Raw genomic sequence first — 23,222 nt, 5'->3', positions numbered from 1 at the left:
TCATGCAAGTGCCCAGGGAACGCATTAAATTTGCTTTTCGCCTCTGGATCCCCATTTTAGTTTTAAGAATTGTTGTTGCTGAGACATGGCCTCAAGCACTTGGCCTGAGTGCGCTGGGTTTGGCAAGTATAGTTTCTGTCCTTATTTTCTTGTAACTTGCTAATTTAGAGACATAATAAAGGAATGTAATTGTTCATTTCTCAGAGAAATACTACTAATGTGGCAATTTATGTAGTTTAAGTGAAATTTATCACATTGTTTTAGCATCATAAAATTAACGAATTCTTAGATATTGCTTAATATTTCATATTATGTCACCTGATACATCTCTCATGTCTGAATTGTGTATTGAAGATATTTTATGATTATATAAATTAGGTAAGAAATTCTACATTTTTGTGAAGGGAGAATGGCTGTTTTATTTCAAGCAGTGATGAATATTATAAAGTTGCCCCTTGTAAACATTTCAAGCTCAAGCTTTTTTTAAAGCTAAATTTCTATTTCTGATGTAAATTAATTGTATAGATAACCAGTGATTGTGTATTTGTTAGTTGGTTCACATATTCATCGCTAAAGTATTCATTAGTGTGCTGAAATGAATCTGGAGTCCAACTCTGTAACAAGTAACGTTTCTTTTATCATTATGCACACTTTGTTAAATTTCAACAAATTTTCCTGTGTTGGAAATATCTCTCTGCTTTTTTTCAAACAAAGTTTTCTAAAGTACACTATTTAAACAGTGATGTCTTTATGACATGGAAAAGTCTCTTTTCAAAGAGAGCATGGTGTTTAATATTAAAATGTTAGATAGCATGCTGTTTAATATTAAAATAGAAGTTTCTTTTCCTCCCTGCACTTCAACCCCCTTTTTGATCTTTATTGCTCAGTCAAGCTGCTTCAATTAAAGTAGTAGTGATAAAATGTTGGACGTATAAATCTTTATGAAACATAATTCCAGCCCCTGGAAATCATTATACCACAGAATATCATCATTTTACCTGATTCCTTGGGAATTGGCATGATGCTCACCTTCAATGCTGAAGCCCTTTCTATGGAAGCAAATGAACAACTCTTCAAGAAGATTCTTGAGGTGTGGAAAAACATACCATCTTCAGTAGGTATGTAAAACCTTTTTTCTTTTTTATATGATCCCATAGAAACTTCTGTTTTCTGAAATATCACATTTCCTCAAGGCATATAGGGTTAATTTAGGATACTGCATACTTACTAAGTTGTGTGTGTTTGCCATATGCTTAATGAATTCACAAGGCTACTACAAAGAGTCTAATTTCAACTGCTTTAGTTGTTCATGTGCAATAATCATAAAATTAAAATAAGAAAGGAATTCCTTTCCACAGTAATCCATAATTTTACTTTAATTCCCTTTGGTTGCAGATTTTATGCAGATGTTAGAAATGCTTCATTCCCTCACACTGATGTTAGGGGGTTACCTTTATCTTAGGAGACTGCCAAATAATCATAAAAGAAGAGCAGAATATCTCTATTTCATATAGTAAATAGTTATCTGTTTAGAGAATGATAATCCTGTGAAGAATCAAATACAAACTAAATATGTGACATGTTGGTTATCACTAAGATTTCATCGTCCTTCATTTACGTAAGAGATAAATATGACCGGCTGGAATGCCTATTAGGTACTATCCAGGTGGCAACATAAACAAAACTGACTTAGTCTTCATCAGGCCAGAACATTGTTTTCTTCTTGACCAATGCAGGACTGCTCATCTACAAAATATGAATAACTTGAGACTCTTGTGTATGTTTCTGAGGTTTGGTGACTACAAAGGTGATTGTAGATAAGAGACAGAATGCATATGAACAGGAAAGTATTAGGGAGAATAGGAAGATTTGATGGAAGGTAAATGATCCTGAAAGGAAGAGGAGATTAATGAAGCAAATAAAGGGGAAGGGGGAAGGAGAAGTAAAGGGAAGGAGGGAAGGAGGGAGGGAGGGAGAGAGAGAGAGAGAAAGAGAGAGAGAGAGAGAGAGAGAGAAGGGTAATTTGTCTGTTAAAGAGTTGGAAGCTTCTGAAATCTTTATGAAATGGTTAAGTGTGATTCCCCTGTGGCTTTAAGGACCAGTTTGAAAGAACTGCTTTTTAATGGACTTTTTTTTCATTATGGGATGATGGCACTTTGCATTGCACTTGCAGAATCCTTTCTTTTTGCACACATAGTGTTAAGCATTGTCCTGAAAACCTCTTCCAATTTCTTCAAACAGGTAAGAACTCCCAAAGGGTTTAAAACCATTTTCAGTGACAGAGGTAAATGCTTATAATTGACAGATCTGGGACAAAAGAAACTGAAAAATGAATCTTGTTCTAACCTTTACAATGGTACATTTGCAATCAATATGTTAATCGAAATTGAAATAAGGAAATTCAGCTGAAATGGGAAACTGGGAAAACCCCTATATTTATGCCACTGGACAATCATAGGAATCAAAGGGTCTTAAAATGTCATCTCATAAGCTCTTATCCTTAGGCAGGACAACTTCTGATGTAAAACAAAAAGCTATTTTAAGTTGCAAGAATTTGAAAAATGTATCTCTCCATGTAAAATAAAGTATGGCACTATAAGAATGTGATATTTTGGTTTGTGTATTAGGGGTATTTTGAGAATATACTAAAGACTACAGTATAACACTGATATTAAGGAAATCAATTTCTCCTTCTGTCTAAAAACAACTGCTTTGTTATTTAAAACTAACCTAGATCCAGATTTCCCCAATCTAAAATTTACATTACCTTGAGATATAATAAATATTTTCAATAATAAGATCATTGATTTGTATTTTCAAACAAATAAATAGAGGCTTAGCATTCAGAGCAGGTATCACTAAACATACCCACTCCAAATCATTGGATCCCATTTCATAAGCAAGCTAGCTCAGTAGCTAGGTTAAATGGCAAATTAATGTTTTTCAGAATTAAGGTGAAAATTGTATAATTCCATATGAACTGTGTGCTTGGACTCAGCAAGTACCCTGTGTGTTAAACTTAGAATTGTTTGTTCTGTGTGGTTGTTGACAAAAATAACAATTTTAATAAAGTATTCATATAGGTGAAAAAATTCAAATTTGGATAGACTAAATCTATTACTTGTTTCCATCAATCAGGTCATGGATTCCCCTCACTTACTTTGTATCTGGAGTGATTTTAATTCTAGTCTGAAACTAGACTTAAGTCTTCTTCCAGGAAAGCCATTTGTCTGAATAAAAATACAACTATAAAATATAATTGTACAAAAAAGTGCAATTATAATTTAATTACAACTTTGTGGTCAACTTCATACACAAAAATACTTTGAATTACAATGGAAAGGAGGCAAGAGATAATAAATGCTTAGTAGGTTTTAGTTGAGGAATTCTAAATGCCTCACACTGTGCCTATAAAAAGTCACTTTAATCAAGTTTAATAATTTTTTCATGTGTCCTTTTATGCATATTTAATTTTTACATATATAGGCCAGGTAAATTTTGGCTTAAAGGTATTCTAGAACTTTTTACAATGATAAAAATTTTAAGACTATATTATAACAACTCAGAGTTTATTGTGCTTATAATAGAATAAAATGGAGGGACGCCTAGGAGGCTCAGTCTGTTGAACATCTGACTCTTATTTCAGCTCAGCTCATGATCCCAGAGTTGTGGAATTGAGTCCCATGTCAGGCTCAGTGCTAAGCATGGAGCTACTTAAGATTCTTTCTCTCTTTCTCTCCCTCTGCCCCTCTCCTCTGAACTTGTACTCTCTCTGTCTAAATATATATATATATATATATATATATATATATATATATATATTTTAAAAATAAGAAAATGGGAAGTCTACTGAACTGAATTCTGATTTTAGTCATGTTAATATAGGAATGGAGGTGCCTTATTTTGGTGTTCTCTAGACTATTTCAGCTTGACATAAAATTGTGATATTATTTTAAGTGCAGGATTGGATTTATTTATGGAAATTTGCTTTCCTATAAAGTACATAAAAATCAAAGTAAATATTAAACATTTAACAATAATACTGCTCCCTATGTCAGAAAATACCTTACAACACCAGATGACTATATAGCTAGTTACATAATTAGGTTTTTCTGTTTTAAGCAATTTTCATAATTTTTTAATTGAAATTCAGTTAACGTACAATGTTATATTAGTTTCAGGTGTACAACATAGTGATTTTACAATTCTATACATTACTCAATGCTCACCACGATAAGTGTAGTCATTATCTGTCAACATGCAATTGTCATAATCTTTATTGCCACCAAGTAAGTGACACAGAGTCCAAAAGTTAAAATCTTAATAAAATTTCCTGAATAAGATTGAGCCTAAACAGTATCAAATCAGGTGTAGTTCTGTTTATAATGTGGTGATTCATTGACTTCCATTAGAGTTGCTAAAGTCATTATCTGAGCAAGTCATTTTTTAACAGTTTTAATTTTGAAGTTAATCAGGTTTTTATGTATGTCACTTGAGCATAAATACAAACTCTTATGGAATGCTATACCTCAACTAGACTGTAAAATAAAAAAAAAAATGGCTGTCAGTAGATTTGACTTTTTACAAACAGGATAGAATTAACACTTAGCTTTTTCTGTGGTATTAGGGTATATGAATACAAAAGTTAATTGAGATCTAGTTACTCAATGTTGATCACAATTGTAACAGTAGATAGCTTGCATGAATACCACTGCTGAGCAGCATAATAGGCAGATGACTAACTGCAGAAGGAGGGAAAAAAGAATATGTTTACCTGAACTATAATAATGAGCTTCTTAATAATCAAATGTTGACTGCTTTTCTGCTTTTTATATTTTTATTGCAGCTTTTGAGTGTACACAGCGAACCACAGGATGGGGCCAAAAGGCCATTGAAGTCCGCTCTTTGCAATCAAGGGTTCTGGAAAGTGAACTGAAGCGCAGGTCAATTAAGAAGCTGAGATTTCTGTGTACCCGAGGTGACAAGGTATTGTTTATATCCCCTAGTTACAGCAAAAAAAAAAAGCAAACAATGAAAATTAAACAAGGAAATCCGATGCCTTCTGTCCATAAATATATTTATGACATAATTCCCAAGTTGGCAAACTATTGATGAAAACAGTTTTTCATTTTGCAGTAGTAATACCAATTTGGTAAATGATGATAATTTGATTTGAAAAAAAAATTTTCTAAAAAAGTAAAAATCCTAATTATGTCCTAAGAAAACCTTAACCATTATTTTGTGTGATGCAAAATCCATTATTGCCTTTGATGCACAGTTCTGTTCATATTTGTATTAATGATAATTTGAAACAGAATGCTTGAGTAAATCTGTCTTTTATAGTTTTCAACATAATTCAATAATAGAAGAAAAAAGTATTTATGTTTCCCAAACACCTAATATGTAGTAGAGTTTGTGCTAAATACTCACAACATTACTTTAATCTTCACAAGTGGGTATTATTTCCATTTTAAAGGTAAGAAAAATAAAGTTAAGATTTGTCAATTTTTGTGTAGTGTGATCATTTTTAACAACCAATTCAGATACTTTAAATGGAAAAGATGCATTGTATAAAATCATTACAGTCTCTACATATTATGAGAAATAATAGCATGAAAAAATAATCCTAATAAAATTATGAAACATCTACCTTTGGAAGACATTGCAGAGGATTCAAATTAATATTAGAACAACCAGGGTAAAGCATTGTGCATCAAAGAAAAATACTGGTTTGCAATATGACGGGACATACATGGGGAAGAATCAGTGTTTGAGGTCAGATGGTCTTAGCATGCAGTACCGGCTCGGCCACCTAACTAGGTATAAGAACCTGGAAGTTTGATTTATCTTCCTGACCCTTAGTTCCTTCATCTCCCAAATGGAAATATTAAAAACTGCTTTGGTAATAATTTTTACAATTAGTGTTAATGTGCATATAGTAAGCATATCATATACTGCCTGTATATAAAATGTGTTAAGTCAAGGGTAGCTAGTGTTATCATCATCATCATCACCATCATCATCACCATCATCAATATCAAAACTCTTCTAAGTATATTCATTGTGGATGTATAAAGCCTTAGTCCTAACAAGGAGGCCTCCATTTGCTATTTATATTCATGTTCTGTTTCAATTTTCTGTATGGCACAGACCATATTCATAAGACATGTTCCTCTCTAGGCTGATTAATTTAACTCATACTATCAATGTATTGATGTCATGTCCATTCCACTGAAATAGAAAATCCCACAAAATAGAAAGTTTCAGTAGCCATTTAAACACCGTTAGCAATGCCAAACAACATCGTTTAATACATTTCCTTGTATTAAAAGAAAAAGTAAAGCCAACTTGAGTAAAAGATTTTTTTTAAAGCAAAGGGGAATCCTTAACCAAAACAAATCAAGAATATCAGCAGATAAATGCCACAACAAAAGCCCAATTTTATTTAACTATATAAAGTACAGTTATATAGAATATGGTAAAAGATTATTTTTAAATATATAATTTAGACTCTGTGCCAATTTAAAGTCTTGTTCTTTCAGGAAATCCTGTTTTGAAAAAAAAATGTATGGCTTAATAATTTTAATTGGTTGATGAAGAACAAATGAAATTATAGTTGTATCTGTAAAATATCAGATAACAATGTATAAAATATTTACTGATGGTGTCTCTTTCTCTCTTTCTAAAGCTATTTTTTACCTCTACCCTGCGCAATCGCCACAGCCGGGTTTATTTCATGACCCTTGGAAAACTTGAGGAGCTCCAAAGCATTTATGATGTTTAAAAGGTTCCAGTGATTTATTACAACATTTACAAACATCATAAATATGAAATCTGTATCTTTAAATTTCTGAGATTAAATGAGCATTCAGTTTTATTGTTAGGGAAAAATTAAATCAGATACTTTACTTTTAATGTAGCACAAAATAGTTCTAATGAGAAATGCAGCTTTATATATAAAATTAACTATAGCAAGCTCTGTGTACTCCAATGGTGTACAATGTCTTTTGCACAAACTTTGTAACTTTTGTTACTGTGAACTCAAATATTACTCTTAGTACAGTTTGGACAGTATCTATATTCAGATATTACTACATGGAGTAAAGAAACCTGTAATGAGTTAGATTCCAAGTAGCTTTCAAAATAATTGGCCCTGAGTGAGGTTTTTCAGAAAGAAATAAAAATAGCAACAAACTATATGCAAACTTGCAAAGTCATATAAAGAACCAAAAGTTAGATTATTAAATGAAAATAATAAGAACTATGCTACAAACAAGACTAAGGCTGAACAACCTGCATGCCTAGAGAAAACTACAGTGATAAAGGGGAAAAGGCCACCCATTTCCTTACTGTTCCTTGACAGTTAAGCCCCCAGTCAGAGACCAGTTGTGTTTTTTTCATACCATATTCAGCTGGTTTTCTCCTGATAAGAAGGAAGAAAGTCTTAGATGCTTGATGTTCCTCAGAACCCCTGAAGATGTGCAATAGCTGTTTGTTTGTTTGTTTGTTTGTTTGTTTAAACCACCAAATAATACAGTTGCAAGCGTGAATACAGGACTAAACTCCTATACACATGTACTGTAGAATGAGTTGAGGTTTTTTTTTAATACTTTAAAATAGGCGTCAAATTCTAACCCCCAAAGACAGATTGGTTGATTTATAAAAATTCTTATCTGGCCAAAAGTGGGACCATCAGACAACATGGAATATTTTCCTAATCCTAGATTGAACTACATAAGAAGTTCCCCTCAAGTTATTAAACAAAAAGAACAAAATGCAACAACAAAAAAACTTTGGCTGCTAATACTTTTTTTTTCCCATTTCTATTTCTGTAAAATAAGAAATTAATCTAAAAGTGATAAGTCCACATGTAGGGACTTAATGTTTAGGTAAAAAAAGAAAAAGAAAAAAAAATTTGAAAAAAATACAACTTTCATCAAATTTAGAGTAGTGAAAATCATGTTAGTCCATCACCCAATATGTTATAGACGCCATAGATAGGTGGTATTTGGTCACCTATGGTAACTGCTACCTGGTGAAAACCATAATTTCTACATATCCATCCTCAATACCATGGTTAGTTCTGGGGCAAGAATAAGCAACAGAACTACCACAAAGTATACCTCAGTATAATCCCTCTAGTTCTGCTTCAAGAGTATGAAGACAGTGCTAGTGGGATGATAGTTTTCAAACTACCTGGTTAACCAAAATACAAAAGCAGCTGACTATGTGTGATTTCGTGATAGCACATTATTTCTTGGTGCCTTGGTGACAAGAATGATGATTTGGATTTTCCTAACAACTTACATCAAGAGTGTAGTAGCTCAAAATGAAAATTTAGGAGAACCTAAATCCATGAATTACAGAAATAAATGTGATTCACATCTCTGTTACTGTGACACAATAATGTGATCCTAAAACTGGCTTATCCTTGAGTGTTTACAACTCGAATGACTTTTTAAATGCAGTAGTTTAAAGAGGAAACAAACATTTATGTCAAATTATTTCCTTAGAAGTAGTCTTCATTATTATAAATTTGTACACCAAAAAGGCCATGGGGGAACTTTGTGCAAGTACCTCATTGCTGAGCAAATGGAGCTTGCTATGTTTGCATTTCAGAAAATTCTTTCATTTAAGTAGTGTGTAGAATCAAGTCTTTTAAAAATTCATTTTTCTTCATAATATTTACTCAAAGTTAAGATTAGAGAAATAAGTTTCATCTTAAAATCATATTTTTAAGGCAGTAAGACAGTAAACTAGTTTAGGAAATCAACTCCCATTGTGCTCTGTGGCTGTTATTCTAGTAAAACATAGACCATGGTGAACTGAATCTACAGAGATGTACCAAAGTAAACAAACAAGAAAAATTGCAGACGTGTAGCTGAACTTTAAAGGATAAGGTGTTAACGAAGAAAGGAGGCTGGCACACATCACAAAGGGAGATTGAAATGTTGGATAGCCAAATAGGATTGAAAATATTTAAAGTGGCGTATAAGTAATGAATATCTCAAATTTTGATGTTATTCCATATGGAATTTGTATACCCTTTGCCAGCTGAAACAAGAAAGTGAAGGGGCAATTAAATTTCATAGTCCGTGCACAGTAATGGAAGAAATTATATCTATACCTTACCTTGTAGATCAGCACTTGGCAGTCCCAGCTCATTACAGAAGCAATGGCGAGGTAATCCTAGCTAGCCAATTCTCCTAGCTCTGTGATTGAAAGCATGAAAGTTCTAGCAGGTTATGAGTAGCGTTGGGACAGAATACAGTTTTATTTTAGTGTACTTTAGTTTTTTTCACCAAAGCTCTTGTCTAAAATAAAAGGCATTGTTGGAAATATTTGAAAACTAAAAAATGATGTATGAAGAGGGCTAACGAGAAAAGCTCTGAGTGATTAGGTCTGTTGAAGTAAGGGAAGAGCTCAGAGGAAATAGTAGGAAAGGATAATCGTTTAGATAGTAAAATAGGCAAAGCAGAAATCACACATGTACATGCACACACATATACATACACACATGCAAACCATTAGAATGCATAATTTTAATATTTTCAGTGCTACCAGTTTCTAGATAAAATAATCACTCTGTTTTCTGCCAGCACTCATTTAATGGAAACAGTATTCATAAAACCAGGAATAATGCCACATGCACTCAATGGGATCTTTTAAATACTCTTCAATTATTTTTTTAAATGTGCCTATTTAAATCAATTTGTATTCGATATGTGCTTTAACTTAAAAAATTATTGAAATAATCTTTGAGACTGCTAATTGTTTCATCAGAAAGTCTGCAATTAACCATGTTCAACCTCTAAAAATAAACATTTTAAAAATTATTGAATGATATCATTATTTGAAATATGCTTGTCTAATGCCTCAGAGTTAGGATTCATTCAGGGACTATTCATTTCTTTAAATTATGTAATAAGGCACTGATTGGAAGTTGTCAGAGGTTCTACTTGTTGCTCCATTAGGAATTCTGTGCAAGGAAATTTATAATGATATGACTAAAATTCTTCTGGGTATACTGGTGGATGGAATTAGAAACCAATTAATTTTCCTCAAAATATGTGGGAATTTACACAGACACACAGTATCACATGACATGGGTAAAACCCAAGGAAGTTTTAATGTTAACCCCATTCCCATCCCACCCCAGTGTCCTGAAATCCAGTGGGGAAGAGGAGAAACCTTATCCAAATAAAGGAATAAAATATTTATAATTTCTTAGCATTCAAGAAAGGGTTTAGTGCAGGCTGATGGTCAAAAATGGAAGATGGAGTAATTACAGCAGGTTGTCAAGGAAGCTGAGTCCTTCAGTTGGGAACAGAAGAGGAATAGCACTTCTCTCAAGCAGGTCACAGAATCATTAGAGACCTGGCCCCATGAATATCCTATTGTCTTGGGACATTATGGAAAAAGTTTATCAAGCTTTCCCATTAGGGCCGGCTGAGTGTGGTTCTAATTTGTCAAGTGTGGCAAGGTGTTCATTAGTTGGGTTACCTAGACATGACAAGCTCATCCAGGCTTTTACAGTCTAAATTCTCAGTGCTTCTATGATCAAATTGACTCATTCAGCTTGATATTTAGAGCCCACAGACTTCAACTATTTTAAGGGGCAGAGAGCCATGGAATAAAAATACTATCACAGATTGGAATTAGAATGGGCAGAGTAATGACCCAAGGCTGAAAGGGGGCATTATCCTAGGAACCCTTTACCAAAGCATAGGAACAGGGTAGGTCATGAGTAGAAGTTGCTATTAGTAACGTTATCACTCTTGAAAAAAGCAGTGGGTTTACATACTCCAATACCACACTTCTATTAACTGAATCTTTTCCAACACTATGACTTCCAATATAATAGCACCTTTTTATTTACGGGGCCTTTGGTCCTCAAGGATATTCAAGTTTCTGAAGATAATAAAGTCATTGTGTATAGCCACTGTTTAATTGCAAAAATTAAATAGAAGGTAGCTAATGAATTAAAGGCCAAACATGTATTAGAAAAGATTGTCATGGTGCCTGGGTGGCTCAGTGGGTTAAGCTTCTGACTTCAGCTGAGGTGATCTCACAGTTTGTGGGTTCGAGCCTCATGCCAGGCTCTGTGCTGACAGCCCAGAGCCTGGAGTCTGTTTCAGATTCTGTGTCTCCCTCTCTCACTGCCCCTCCCCCACTCATTCTCTCTCTCTCTCTCTCTCTCTCTCTCTCAAAATAAACATTAAAAATAAGAAAACAGTGTCACGTGCCATGTCTTATGTTGTTCACAACCATTTCAACTAATTTAAAAAAGTAGTTCCTGAGGGAATAAAACTTATTCTATATGGATTTATATTTTTAGAAGCTAGTCCATACCATACTGTGTAGATGAATGCAGAATCAGGTTGGGGATTAACTTTTTCTAATAGCTTTGCCACCCTTTATGTCAAAGTGACTTGTTTGGTGCTTAGCATACAACAATGATTCATAAAAACATGAATTGAAAAGGAGAAATTGACCTTTTTTGCCTTGATTTTCTTAGTGCTATTTTATTTGCAAAGTTTAAAATTAAAATTCACAAATCCATTTGTTTCACCAAAGTGCCATCTATATTCAGATGACCAAAGAGTAATGACCTATTGGGGGTAATTTCAAATGATTTTACCCTATAAACCTAAAATGAAACAAAGAATAGGTCAAGATAAAATTAAAATTTGCAGTGTCTCCTCAAGTTTTGTTTACCTTTATTTTTTTGGATTTTTTTATTTTTTGTTTTTTATTGTAGTATAATTAAGATACACTGTTAAATTAGTTTCAGGTGTACAATATAGTGATTCAACAATTCTATACATTATTCAGTGTTCATCACAGTAGGTGTACTCTTAATCCCCTTTTATCTATTTCACCCATACCCCACCTCCTGCATTACCTTTAAAAGCAATACATGAGGTCCATCGAGCCTGGGCTCATCACTGGACAGAATCTGTTGGTATTGGCCAGTCCTCTACTTTTCTGACTGTGGACTAGATTTCCCATAAGTTTCAGTGGTTTGAGTCAGCTTTTCCCACTTTCTTTCCTGTGCCAGAGTTTGTGGGAGTGTCTCCTTTGTGGGGGGAGGAGTGCAAAGGTCCCAGTGGACATGGGAGAATGGCAAAATGCACTGGTGTTGGAGTGAAGATGATAAGGGTGAAGCCTGGTACCAGATGTGTGTTGTGATTTGCCCTAATCCGTGAAATGCTGCTGCTACATGGTCACATGAATTTTTCTGGGTTGGGCTGGTGCCCAGCTGCAGTCTCTGGATACCAGCAGCCTCATGGTCTTGCAAACATTCCTTAAGGCTAGATGGAACTTGGCCATTGCTCAGCGAGACCCTCCCCCAGAAGGTCAGAATGGGTCAAAGCCACAGCCCCTCAGAAGCGAGGGGTTGGGAAACACAGCCACATCTGAGATGAATCTCAGGAGGGAGGTGCTGCCTGGCAGCCTGAAGGCTTGGTCACAGATGGTGTAGAAGTGGGGAGTGTTTGGGAACCAGAGACAAAAGAGGGGTGTTTGAATGCTAGTGGGAGAGAGCACAGAGTTCTGATACTACAGACTAGGTAGCTGGGTGACACCATTTTTACCCCTTCCACACATGCACATTCACGCCTACATGCAGCACAACAATCCACTTCAGTAAGCTAAGCAGTGCCACCTAGTGGAGAACAGAGCCGTTACACTAAGCCCTGCCCAACTAGGCCAACTGCACTTTTAAGGAGCACCACAAATCTCTCCTCCTGCTTAGTTTACACACTGTAAAGTGCTTCATAGTTTGAATTCTAGGGGAAACCGGATGTAGTTTCAATCATATTTGATTCTGTTTGCTGGCCCATCTATTCAATTTTTTTCTTTCTTTTCTTATTCTTGAAAACAGAAAGAGAAACTATTTTTATTTTCCATTTGTATTAAAAAGATTTTCTTTAATTTTTTCTACTATATTTTTTACTTTTTTGTACATCTTTATATTCTATTTTACTTTCATCATTTCATTTTATTCTATTTTATTGTATTCATTTTTTCAACTTTTTAAATGTTTTCCTTTTTTATCCTTTTTTTTCTTTTCTTATCTTTCCCTTTTTTCTCTAATCTATCAAGTTTCTTTCAACAACCCGACCAAAAAACACCTAGGATCTAGCATGTTTTTTAAAATTTTTTGTGTTGTTTTAGTTACTTAATTTTCATTTTTTGTACTTTATTAATTCATTTTCTTCCTTCAAAATGACAAAATGAAGGAATTCACCCCAAAAGAAAGAACAGGAACAAATGACATCCAGGGACTTAACACAGATACAAGCAAGGTGTCTGAACCAGAATTTAGAATCACGATAATAAGAATACTAGCTGGGGTTGAAAATAGATTACAATCCCTTTCTGCTGAGATAAAAGAAGTAAAAACTAGTCAGGATGAAATAGAAATGTTATAACTGAGCTACAATCTTGAATGGTTGCCACAGCAGCAAGGATGGATGAAACAGAGCAGTGAATCAGCGATATAGAGGACAAACATGGAGAATAATGAAGCAGAATAAAAGAGGGAGACTAAGGCAAAAGAGCGCAATATAAGAATGAGAGAACTCAGTGACTCATTAAAAAGGAATAAAATCCGAATCATAGGGGTCCCAGAAGTTGAAGAGAGACGAATAAGGGTAGAAGGTTTATGTGACAAATCATAGCAGAAAACTTTCCTAAACTGGGGAAAGACACAGGCATCAAAATCCAGGAAGCACAGAGAACTCCCATTAGATTCAACAAAAACCAACCGTCAACAAGGCATATCATAGTCAAATTCACAGAATACTCGGGCAAGGAAAGAATCATGAAAGCAGCAAGGGAAAAAAAAGTCCTCAACACACAAAGGAAGATAGATCAGGGTCAAAGCAGACCTATCCACAGAAACTTGGAACGCCAGAAAGGACTGGCAGGATATATTCAATGTGCTAAATAAGAAAAACATGCAACCGAGAATTCTTTATCCAGCAAGGCTGTCATTCAAAATAGAAGGAGAGATAAAAAGTTTCCCAAACAAAAATTAAAGGAGTTCATGAACACAAAACCAATACTGCAAGATATTTTAAGGGGGACTCTCTGAGGGGAGAAATGATGGGGAAAAAAAAAGACCAAAAGCAACAAAGACTAGAAAGGACCAGAGAACACCACCAGAAACTCCAACTCTATAGGAAACATAATGGAAATAAGTTCATATCTTTCAGTACTCACTCTAAACATCAATGGACTAAATGCTCCAATCAAAGACATATGGTAGGGGCGCCTGGGTGGCTCAGTCGGTTAAGCATCTGACTTCAGCTCAGGTCATGATCTCACAGTTCGTGGGTTCGAGCCCTGTGTCAGGCTCTGTATTGACAGTTCAGAGCCTGGAGCCTGCTTTGGATTCTGTGTCTCCCTCTTTCTCTCTCTGCTCTTCCCCTGCTTGCACTCTCTTTCTCTCTCTGTCTGTCTCTCAAAATAAATACACATTAAAAAAATTTTTTTAAATAAAAAATAAAAAAATTTAAAACGACATAGGGTAACAGAATGGATAAGAAAACAAGATCCACCAATATGCTGTTTACAAGAGACCCATTTTAGTCCTAAGGACACCTTCAGATTGAAAATAAGGGTATGGAGAACCATCTATCATGCTAATGGTCACCAAAAGAAAGCTGGAGTGGCCATATTTATATCAGAAAATCGACTTGAAAATAAAAACTGTAACAAGGGATGAAGAAGGTCATTATATCATAATTAAGGGGTCTATCCACCAGGAAGATCTGACAATTTTAAACATTTATGCTCCTAGCATGGAATAACACAAATATATAAATCAGTTAATCACAAACATAAAGAAACTCAATGATAATAAAACCATAACAGTAGGGGACTTCAACACCCCACTTAAAGCAATGGACACACCATCTAAACAGAAAATCAACAAAGAAACAATGGCTTTGAATGACATACTGGATTGGATGGACTTAACAGATATATACAGAACATTTCATCCTAAAGCAGCAGAATACATATTCTTCTCCAGTGCACATGGAATATTCTCCAAAATAGATCACGTATTGGGACAAAAATCAGCCCTCAACAAGTACAAAAAGATAGAGATCATACTGTGCATATTTTCAGACCACAACACTATGAAACTTGAAATCAACCACAAGAAAAAATTTGGAAAGATAACAAATACTTGGAGACTAAAGAACATCCTACTAAACAATGAATGGGCTAACCAAGAAGTTAAAGAGGAAATTAAAAGTACATGGAAGCCAATTAAAATGATAATGCCAGACCTCAAAACCTCTGGTACATAGCAAAGGTGGTCATAAGAAAGAAGTACATAGCAATCCAGGCCTTCCTAAAGAAGGAAGAAAGATCTCAGATACACAACCTAGCCTTATACCATAAAGAGCTGGAAAAAGAACAGTAAATAAAACACAAAACCAGAAGAAAGCAGAAAATAAGAAAGATTAGAGCAGAAATCAATGCTATTGAAACCAAAAAAAAAAAAAAAAAGAGTAGAACAGATCAATGAAACCAGAAGCTGGTTCTTTGAAAGAATTAACAAAATTGATAAACCCCTAGCCAGTTTGATCAAAAATAAAAGGAAATGACATAAATAAAATAAAGAATTAAAGAGGAGAGATCACTACAAACACAGCAGAAATACAAACAATAATAAGAGAATATCATGAGCAATTATACACCAACAAAATGGGCAATCTGGAAGGAATGAACACATTCCTCAAAACATATAAACTACCAAAACTGAAACAGGAAGAAATAGAAATTTTGAACAGACCCGTAACCAGTAAAGAAATCAAATTAGTAATCAAAAATCTCCCCCCCAAAACCCAGGACTCCAGGGCCAAATGGCTTTCCAGGCAATTCTACCAAACATTTAAAGAAGAGTTACCACCAACCATTTTGAAGCTGTTACAAAAAAATAGAAATGGAAGGAAAACTTCCAAACTCATTCTAAAAGGCCAGCATTACCTTGACTCCAAAAGCAGACAGAGACCTCACTAAAAAGGCAAACTACAGACCAATTCCCCTGATGAACATGGATGCAAAAATCCTCAACGAGATACTAGACAACTGGATCCAACAATACATTAAAAAAATTATTCACCACAACCAAGTAGGATTTATACCTTGGATGCAGGGCTTGTTCAATATCTGCAAAACAATCAATGTGATACATCACATCAATAAAAGAAAGGACAAAAACCATATGATCCTCTCAATAGATGCAGAGAAAGCTTTTGACAAAATACAGCATCCTTTCTTGGTACAAACTCTCAAGAAAATAGGGATAGAACAATCATACCTCGAGATCATAAAAGCCATATATGAAAGACCCACAGCTAATATCTGAGAGCTAAAAACAGAGCTTTCTCCCTAAGGTCAGGACACAGGGATGTCCACTATCGCTACTGTTATTCAACATAGTATTGGAAGTCTTAGTCTCAGCAATCAGAAAACACAAAGGAATAAAAGGCATCCAAATCAGCCAGGAGAAAGTAAAACTTTCACTCTTTGCTGATGAAATGATACTCTATATGGAAAACCCAAAGATTCCACCAAAAAACTGCTATAATGGATCCATGAATTCGTCAAAGTTGCAGGATATAAAATAAATGTACAGAAATCAGTTGCATTCCTCTACACCAATAATGAAGCAACAGAAAGAGAAATCAAGGAATCGATCCCATTTACAATTGCACCAAAACCATAAAATACATAGGAATAAATCTAACCAAGGAGATGAAAAATCTATACACTGAAAACTATAGAAAGCTTATGAAAAAATTGAAGAAGACACAGAAAAATTGAAAAATATTCCATGCTCCTGGATAGGAAGAACAAATATTGTTAACATGTCAGTACTACCCAAAGCAATCTACATATTCAATGCAATCCGTATCAAAATAACACCAGCATTCTTCACAGAGATAGAACAAATAATTCTGAAATTTGTATGGAACCAGAAAAAACCCTGAATAGCCAAAGCAATCTTGAAAAAGAAAACCAGCAGGAGGCATCACAATCCCACACTTCAAGCTATACTACAAAGCTCTAATCATCAAGACAGTATAGTACTGGCACAAAAACAGACACTCAGATCAATGGAACAGAATAGAGAACCCAGAAATGGACCCACAAACGTATGGCCAAATAATCTTTGACAAAGCAGGAAAGAATATCCAATGGAATAAAGACAGTCTCTTCAGCAAGTGGTGCTGGGAAAACTGGACAGCGACATGCAGAAGAATGAACCTGGACCGCTTTCTTACACCATACACAAAAATAAACTCAAAATGAATGAAAGACCTAAACATAAGACAGGAAGCCATCAAAATCCTAGAGGTGAAAGCAGGCAAAAACCTCTTTCACCTCGACCTCAGCAACTTCTTCCTCAATATGCCTCCAGAGGCAAGGGAAACAAAAGCAAAAATGAACTATTGGGACCTCATCAAAATAAAAAGCTTCTGCACAGCAAAGGAAACAATCAGCAAAACTAAAAGGCAGCTGATGAAATGGGAGAAGATATTTGCAAATGACATATCAGATAAAGGGTTAGTATTCAAAATCTATAAAGTGCTTATCAAACTCACCCAAAAAACAAATAATCAGTTGAAGAAATAGGCAAAAGACATGTATAGATCTTCTCCAAAGAAGACATCCAGATAGCCAACCAACACATGAAAAAATGCTCAACATCACTCATCATCAGGGAAATACAAATCAAAACCACGATGAGATACCACCTCACATTTGTCACAATGGCTAACATTAACAACTCAGGCAATAACAGATGTTGGCGAGAATGCAAAGAAAGAGGATCTCTTTTGCATTGCTGGTGGGAATGCAAACTTGTGCAGCCACTCTGCAAAACAGTATGGAGGTTCCTCAAAAAATTAAAAATATAACTACCCTAAGACCCAGAAATTGCACTACTAGGTATTTATCCAAGGGATACAGGTGTGCTGTTTTAAAGGGGCACATGCACCCCAATGTTTTAGCAGTGTTATTGACAATAGCCAAAGTATGGAAAGAGCCCAAATGTCCATCAACAGATGAGTGGATGAAGATGTGAGATAAATATATATATATATATATATATATATATATATATATATATATATATATATATAGCTCAGCAATCAAAAAGAATGAAATCTTGCCATTTGTAACTATGTGGATGGAACTAGAGGGTATTATGCTAATTGAAATTAGAGAAAGACAAATATCATATGACTTCACTCATATGAGGAATTTAAGATACAAAACAGATGAACATAATGGAAGGGAAGCAAAAACAATATAAAAACAGGGAGGGGGAAACATAAAAGACTCTTAAATATAGAGAACAAACAGAGGGTTGCTGGAGGGGTTGTGGGAGAGGGGATGGGCTAAATGGGTAAGGGGCATTAAGGAATCTACTCCTGAAATCATTGTTGCACTATATGCTAACTAACTTGGATGTAAATTAAAAATAAATTAATTAGGGGCGCCTGGGTGGCTGAGTCGGTTAAGCCTCCGACTTCAGCTCAGGTCATGATCTCATGGTTCATGAGTTTGAGCCCCACGTCGGGCTGTGTGCTGACAGCTCAGAGCCTGGAACCTGCTATGGATTCTGTGTTTCCCTCTCTCCTGCCCCCCCTTGCTCTCTCTCTCTCTCTCAAAAATAAACATTTTTTAAAAATTAATTAATTAATTAATTTAAAAAAGCAACACATGAGGGACCACACTATGCCCCTTTAGTCATTATCGAAGGGTCATGAATTGTGACAAATATTGTGTTTTTTTAAATTTTTTTAACCTTTATTTATTTTTTTGACAGAGAGAATGGACAGGAGAGGGTCAGAGAGAGCGGCAGACACAGAATCCGAAACAAACGTGGGGCTCAAACTCACGGACCGGGAGATCTCGACCTGAGCCGGAGTCAGACGCTCAACCGACTGAGCCACCCAGGCGCCCCAACAAATATTGTTTAATAAAATAAAAATATCACAAAAGCAAGCCTTTCAACTGGCAGTTTTGTACAAAGATTTGTTTTGAATGTAGTTCTTTTTGACAAGATTGACTATATCATTTTGAGACATATTTAAGGGTCATCAAACTTGTCAATATAATTTTTGATCAAAGATTTGTAATTATGTTCCCATAACAACACCTGGGGGGCTCAGTCAGTTAAGCATTGACTTTAGCTAAGGTCATGATCTCACAGTTCATGAATTCAATTCCCTCATCTATGCTGAGGGCACAGAGCATGCTTTGAATCCTCTGTCTTCTTTTCTTTTTGCCCCTCTCTCGCTTGCACTCTCCCTCTCTCTCTCAGAAATAAATAAGCATTTAAAAAAACAAATTATGTTCCCATAAAGACATATATCAAATTCCAGGCATTCCCTGAAGGTATGTTTTGAGTAGATGGAGTGTATCTGACTTGTAGGTGGACAGGTAGCCATTAAAAAGTATGCCAAATGGGACCATCTTTCCAAAAATCTAAAAGCAAGCATGCAGCACCATGAAGTTGAGTCTCACAATTCAAGAGATTCATAAATGAATATAATAAAATTCAAAGCAAATTGGACTACTCACAGAGCTAGAATAAACAATCCTAAAATTTGTATGGAACAACAAAAAACCAGAAATAGCCAAAACAATCTTGAAAAAGAAAATCAAATATGGAGGGGAGATATCACAATTCTGGACTTCAAGTTATATTAGTGATGAAAACATTTTCTGTACAAGTAAAAGTAATACTGTATGATAGACTGGAAAAATAAGTGCTTCATTTGAAGAAAAAAAAATGGGCAGAAGACATGAACAGAATGTCTCCAAAGAAGACACTGAGATGGCCAACAGACACATGAAAAGATGTTCAACCTCACTCATTATCAGGAAAATGCAAATTAACAGTACAATTATATATCACTTCACACCTGTCAAAATGGCTAAAGTCAAAAACACAAGAAACAGCAAGTGTTGGTGAGCTTACACAGAAAAAGGAAGTCTCTTGTTCTGTTGGTGGGAATGAAAGCTGGTACAGCCACTGTTGAAAATGGTGTAGAGTTTCCTCAAAACATTAAAAATAGAACTACCATACAATCCAGTAATTGCACTACTGGTTATGTATCCCCCAGATACAGAAGCACTAATTCAAAGGGACACATACACCTCTATGTTTATAGCAGCATTACTTACAATACCCAAGATACAGAAGCAGTCTAAGTATCCATCAATAGATGACTATTTAAAGAAAATGTAGTATATATACATCCATGTTGTTGCAAATGGCAAGATTTCATTCTTTTTGTGGCTGAAAAATATTCTATCACTCACACACACACACACATACACACACTGGAATATTTTTTTTTAACTTTTTATTTATTTTTGAAAGAGAGAGAAACTGAGTATGAGCAGGGGAGGGGCAGAGAGAGAGGGAGACAGAATCTGAAGCAGGCTCCAGGTTCTGAGCTGTCAGCACAGAGCCTGACGTGGGTCTCAAACTCGTGAACCACAAGATCATGACGTGAGTTGAAGTCAGATGCTTAACTGACTGAGCCACCTAGGTGCCCCCAGACACACTGGAATATTATTCAGCCACGGAAAAGAATGAAATCTTGTCATTTGCAACACTGGTAGAGCTAGAGAGTATAATACTAAGGGAAATAACTCAGAGAAATACAAATGCCATATATTTTCAATCATATGTGGGATTTAAGAAAGAAAACAAACAAGTAGAGGAAAAAAATTAAGAGAGAGAAACCAGAAAACATACTCTTAACTATATAGAACAAACTGATAGTTACCAGAGGGGAGGTGGGGGTGGGGGGAAATGAATGAAATAGGTGATGGGGATTAAGGAATGCACTTGTCATGATGAGCACTGAGTAGAGAATTGTTGAATCACTATTTTCTACACCTGATACCAATATAGCACTGTATGTTAACTATACTGGAAATAAAATTAAAAACTTAATTTAAAAAATATCTGAAAATGTAAAATGGATTTGTGAATATTACTTTACAAACTTGAATATGCAAAAACCAAAGCAAACAAGAAAACAAATAAAAATCATTATTTGAACTCAGACGCTCATCCCACTAATCTGAGAGGAAATTTAATCTTAATCATTATTTGGACTTTCCTCATTCATCCATTAAGATTGTACAAATGTCTGGGGGATCAGAAAATTGAGAGGTACTCCCACTGGTTTATAGTCTACACTAGTCAACATTGATATTGCTCATTTAGTCTCTTACAGTGACTCTGATATTTCTGTGTTATGTCTGACTATGGAAATCTTTGGCAAAGCAGAGAATCCAGATACCTTGGTTCATATCCACTGTGGTCACACTACTTCCCTGGGTGCTGAGTGGGCATGAGTCCCTGCTATTTTAGTAACCCCAGTTCCATAAGGAACTTTCCTATTAGTCCTAATAGTCCTTTCCTATTCCCAGTGAATCTCTCTCTCCCCCTAAACTCTTGTATTTTTGTTTCCACCTCATCCTTTATAAAATGTAATTACCTCTTTCCCTTTTCCTTCATAAGAATGACCTAAAATAATTGTGTCAAAAAGTTTGGGCTTAAGAATTCAGCAAAAGATTTTGAGAAAATGTTCGCTTTAATTTGAACTATGTAACCTCTGTACTGGCCCACGAAAAATCCCTCCATAAACTTGGGGAGAGAAAAATCAATGAGAGCAAATTAAGACCACAATTAGTTATCCTGTCACCTACATATGAAAAAAATTCAATTTAGTGTAATCAAAGAAATGAAAACTTTGAATAAAGGAGACACTGTTATTGCTATGATAAGGAAGCCCAGAAATTTCTAATAATTTTTCATTGCCATTTCTACGATCCCCTTCCCCATACCCTGATACTTTCCTTTGTGCCCTATTGCAGTTCCAAACCTTTGTCCCTTCTAAATCATTGTCTCTCCTTTCTCCTTGACAGTCCCCACATTTGAATCTCTTGCTATCAGATGATATTATCCATTATCCCTTCCTTGTTTCAGTCATGTATACACCCCCACATCATTCCTCCTCATTACTTAAAAATTTTAGCACTGGCTGACTGCCATTTACTCCCACACTACTAATTCTTGATACAGTTAATATCTACTTAACTGATTCTGTCAATGTTCTTCCTTCTGTAATCCATGACTTATCCGAATAAACTTGACCACATTATCTCAGCCACCTACTTCCACAATAATATACTCTAGACCATATAATTACAAATACCTACTTCTTTTATAACCTTAGTTTCAATTGTCTCATTCTCATACCACCATTTTAATTTTTCCAGTCAACTCCCTGTATCACTGAACTCCAAAAATTCTTTGACTTCATGTGGACCCCAAATCCATTGATCTTAACATCTTTTTACTGCCCTTCACCCTCACCCAAAGAACTTCTCACTCTCTTACTTACTCAGCTAAGTTTTCATGATGTATCAATATAATCAATCCTTTGCATGGGATTGATTCCATAGCCTGTCTTTATCTTGGCAAAATCACAAATATCTTTGAATTTAGCTCTTCATTCCCTCTACACCCACATCATTACAGCTGATTGTGGCTATAGAAAACACCCAAGTGTACAGTAAGCTGGCAATGCCACCCATTAACATACTGCATTCCCTTAGTCCACTCACATCTAGGAAGATTAAAAATTCATACTTTTTCTTCTATCTTTAATCCTCCAAAATCTCCTCCCTCATTCTCATTCTCACCTAATGACCTTTTTATACTTCACTGAGAAAATACAAACAACCAGTAGCTCCCACCATCTTACCGACTCACATATCAAATTGATTTTATTCAATTTCTCTTCCTCAGATCAGTTTTTTTTTATTAATTGCAATCAGATTTTCATCCCCACCACTTCATGCAAAGAGCTAAAGAGCTCTTCTCAAGGTCATCACTGACCTCTACATTGTTAAGTACCAATTCTTCCCATTCTTCTTTTATTTAATATATCAGTAATGTTTGGCAAATTTTATCACTCTCTCCTCCTTGGAACAATTTCTTCTCTTGACTTCTGGGATACAGACAGAAATCTTCTGATTTGTCTCCCACATCACTATTGCAATTAATTTTGACGGTAGAAAAATATACAATTCTGCTAACTGGTCTCATTTCTTTGTATCTCTTCTGGTTTCTTCTCATCTCATTCCTAACACACTTAGGA

At 35.1% G+C, this 23,222-nt stretch overlaps 1 protein-coding gene across 1 annotated transcript in view; it reads left to right on the top strand.

The window, feature by feature from the left end:
* Positions 1–9,836, top strand: part of NRK (Nik related kinase) — a 137,018-nt gene extending 127,182 nt beyond the window's left edge. Inside the window, 3 exon segments of the mRNA XM_019431795.2 lie at positions 959–1,118; positions 4,847–4,986; positions 6,689–9,836. Coding sequence (XP_019287340.2) covers positions 959–1,118; positions 4,847–4,986; positions 6,689–6,784 — 396 coding nt within the window. The 3' untranslated portion in view covers positions 6,785–9,836.
* The last annotated feature ends 13,386 nt before the right edge of the window (positions 9,837–23,222 follow it).

This window comes from Panthera pardus, unplaced genomic scaffold (genome assembly GCF_024362965.1).
Source record: "Panthera pardus isolate Hobbes unplaced genomic scaffold, ASM2436296v1 HiC_scaffold_27, whole genome shotgun sequence".
NCBI lineage: Eukaryota > Metazoa > Chordata > Mammalia > Carnivora > Felidae > Panthera > Panthera pardus.
This window is presented reverse-complemented; position numbering and strand designations above follow the sequence as displayed.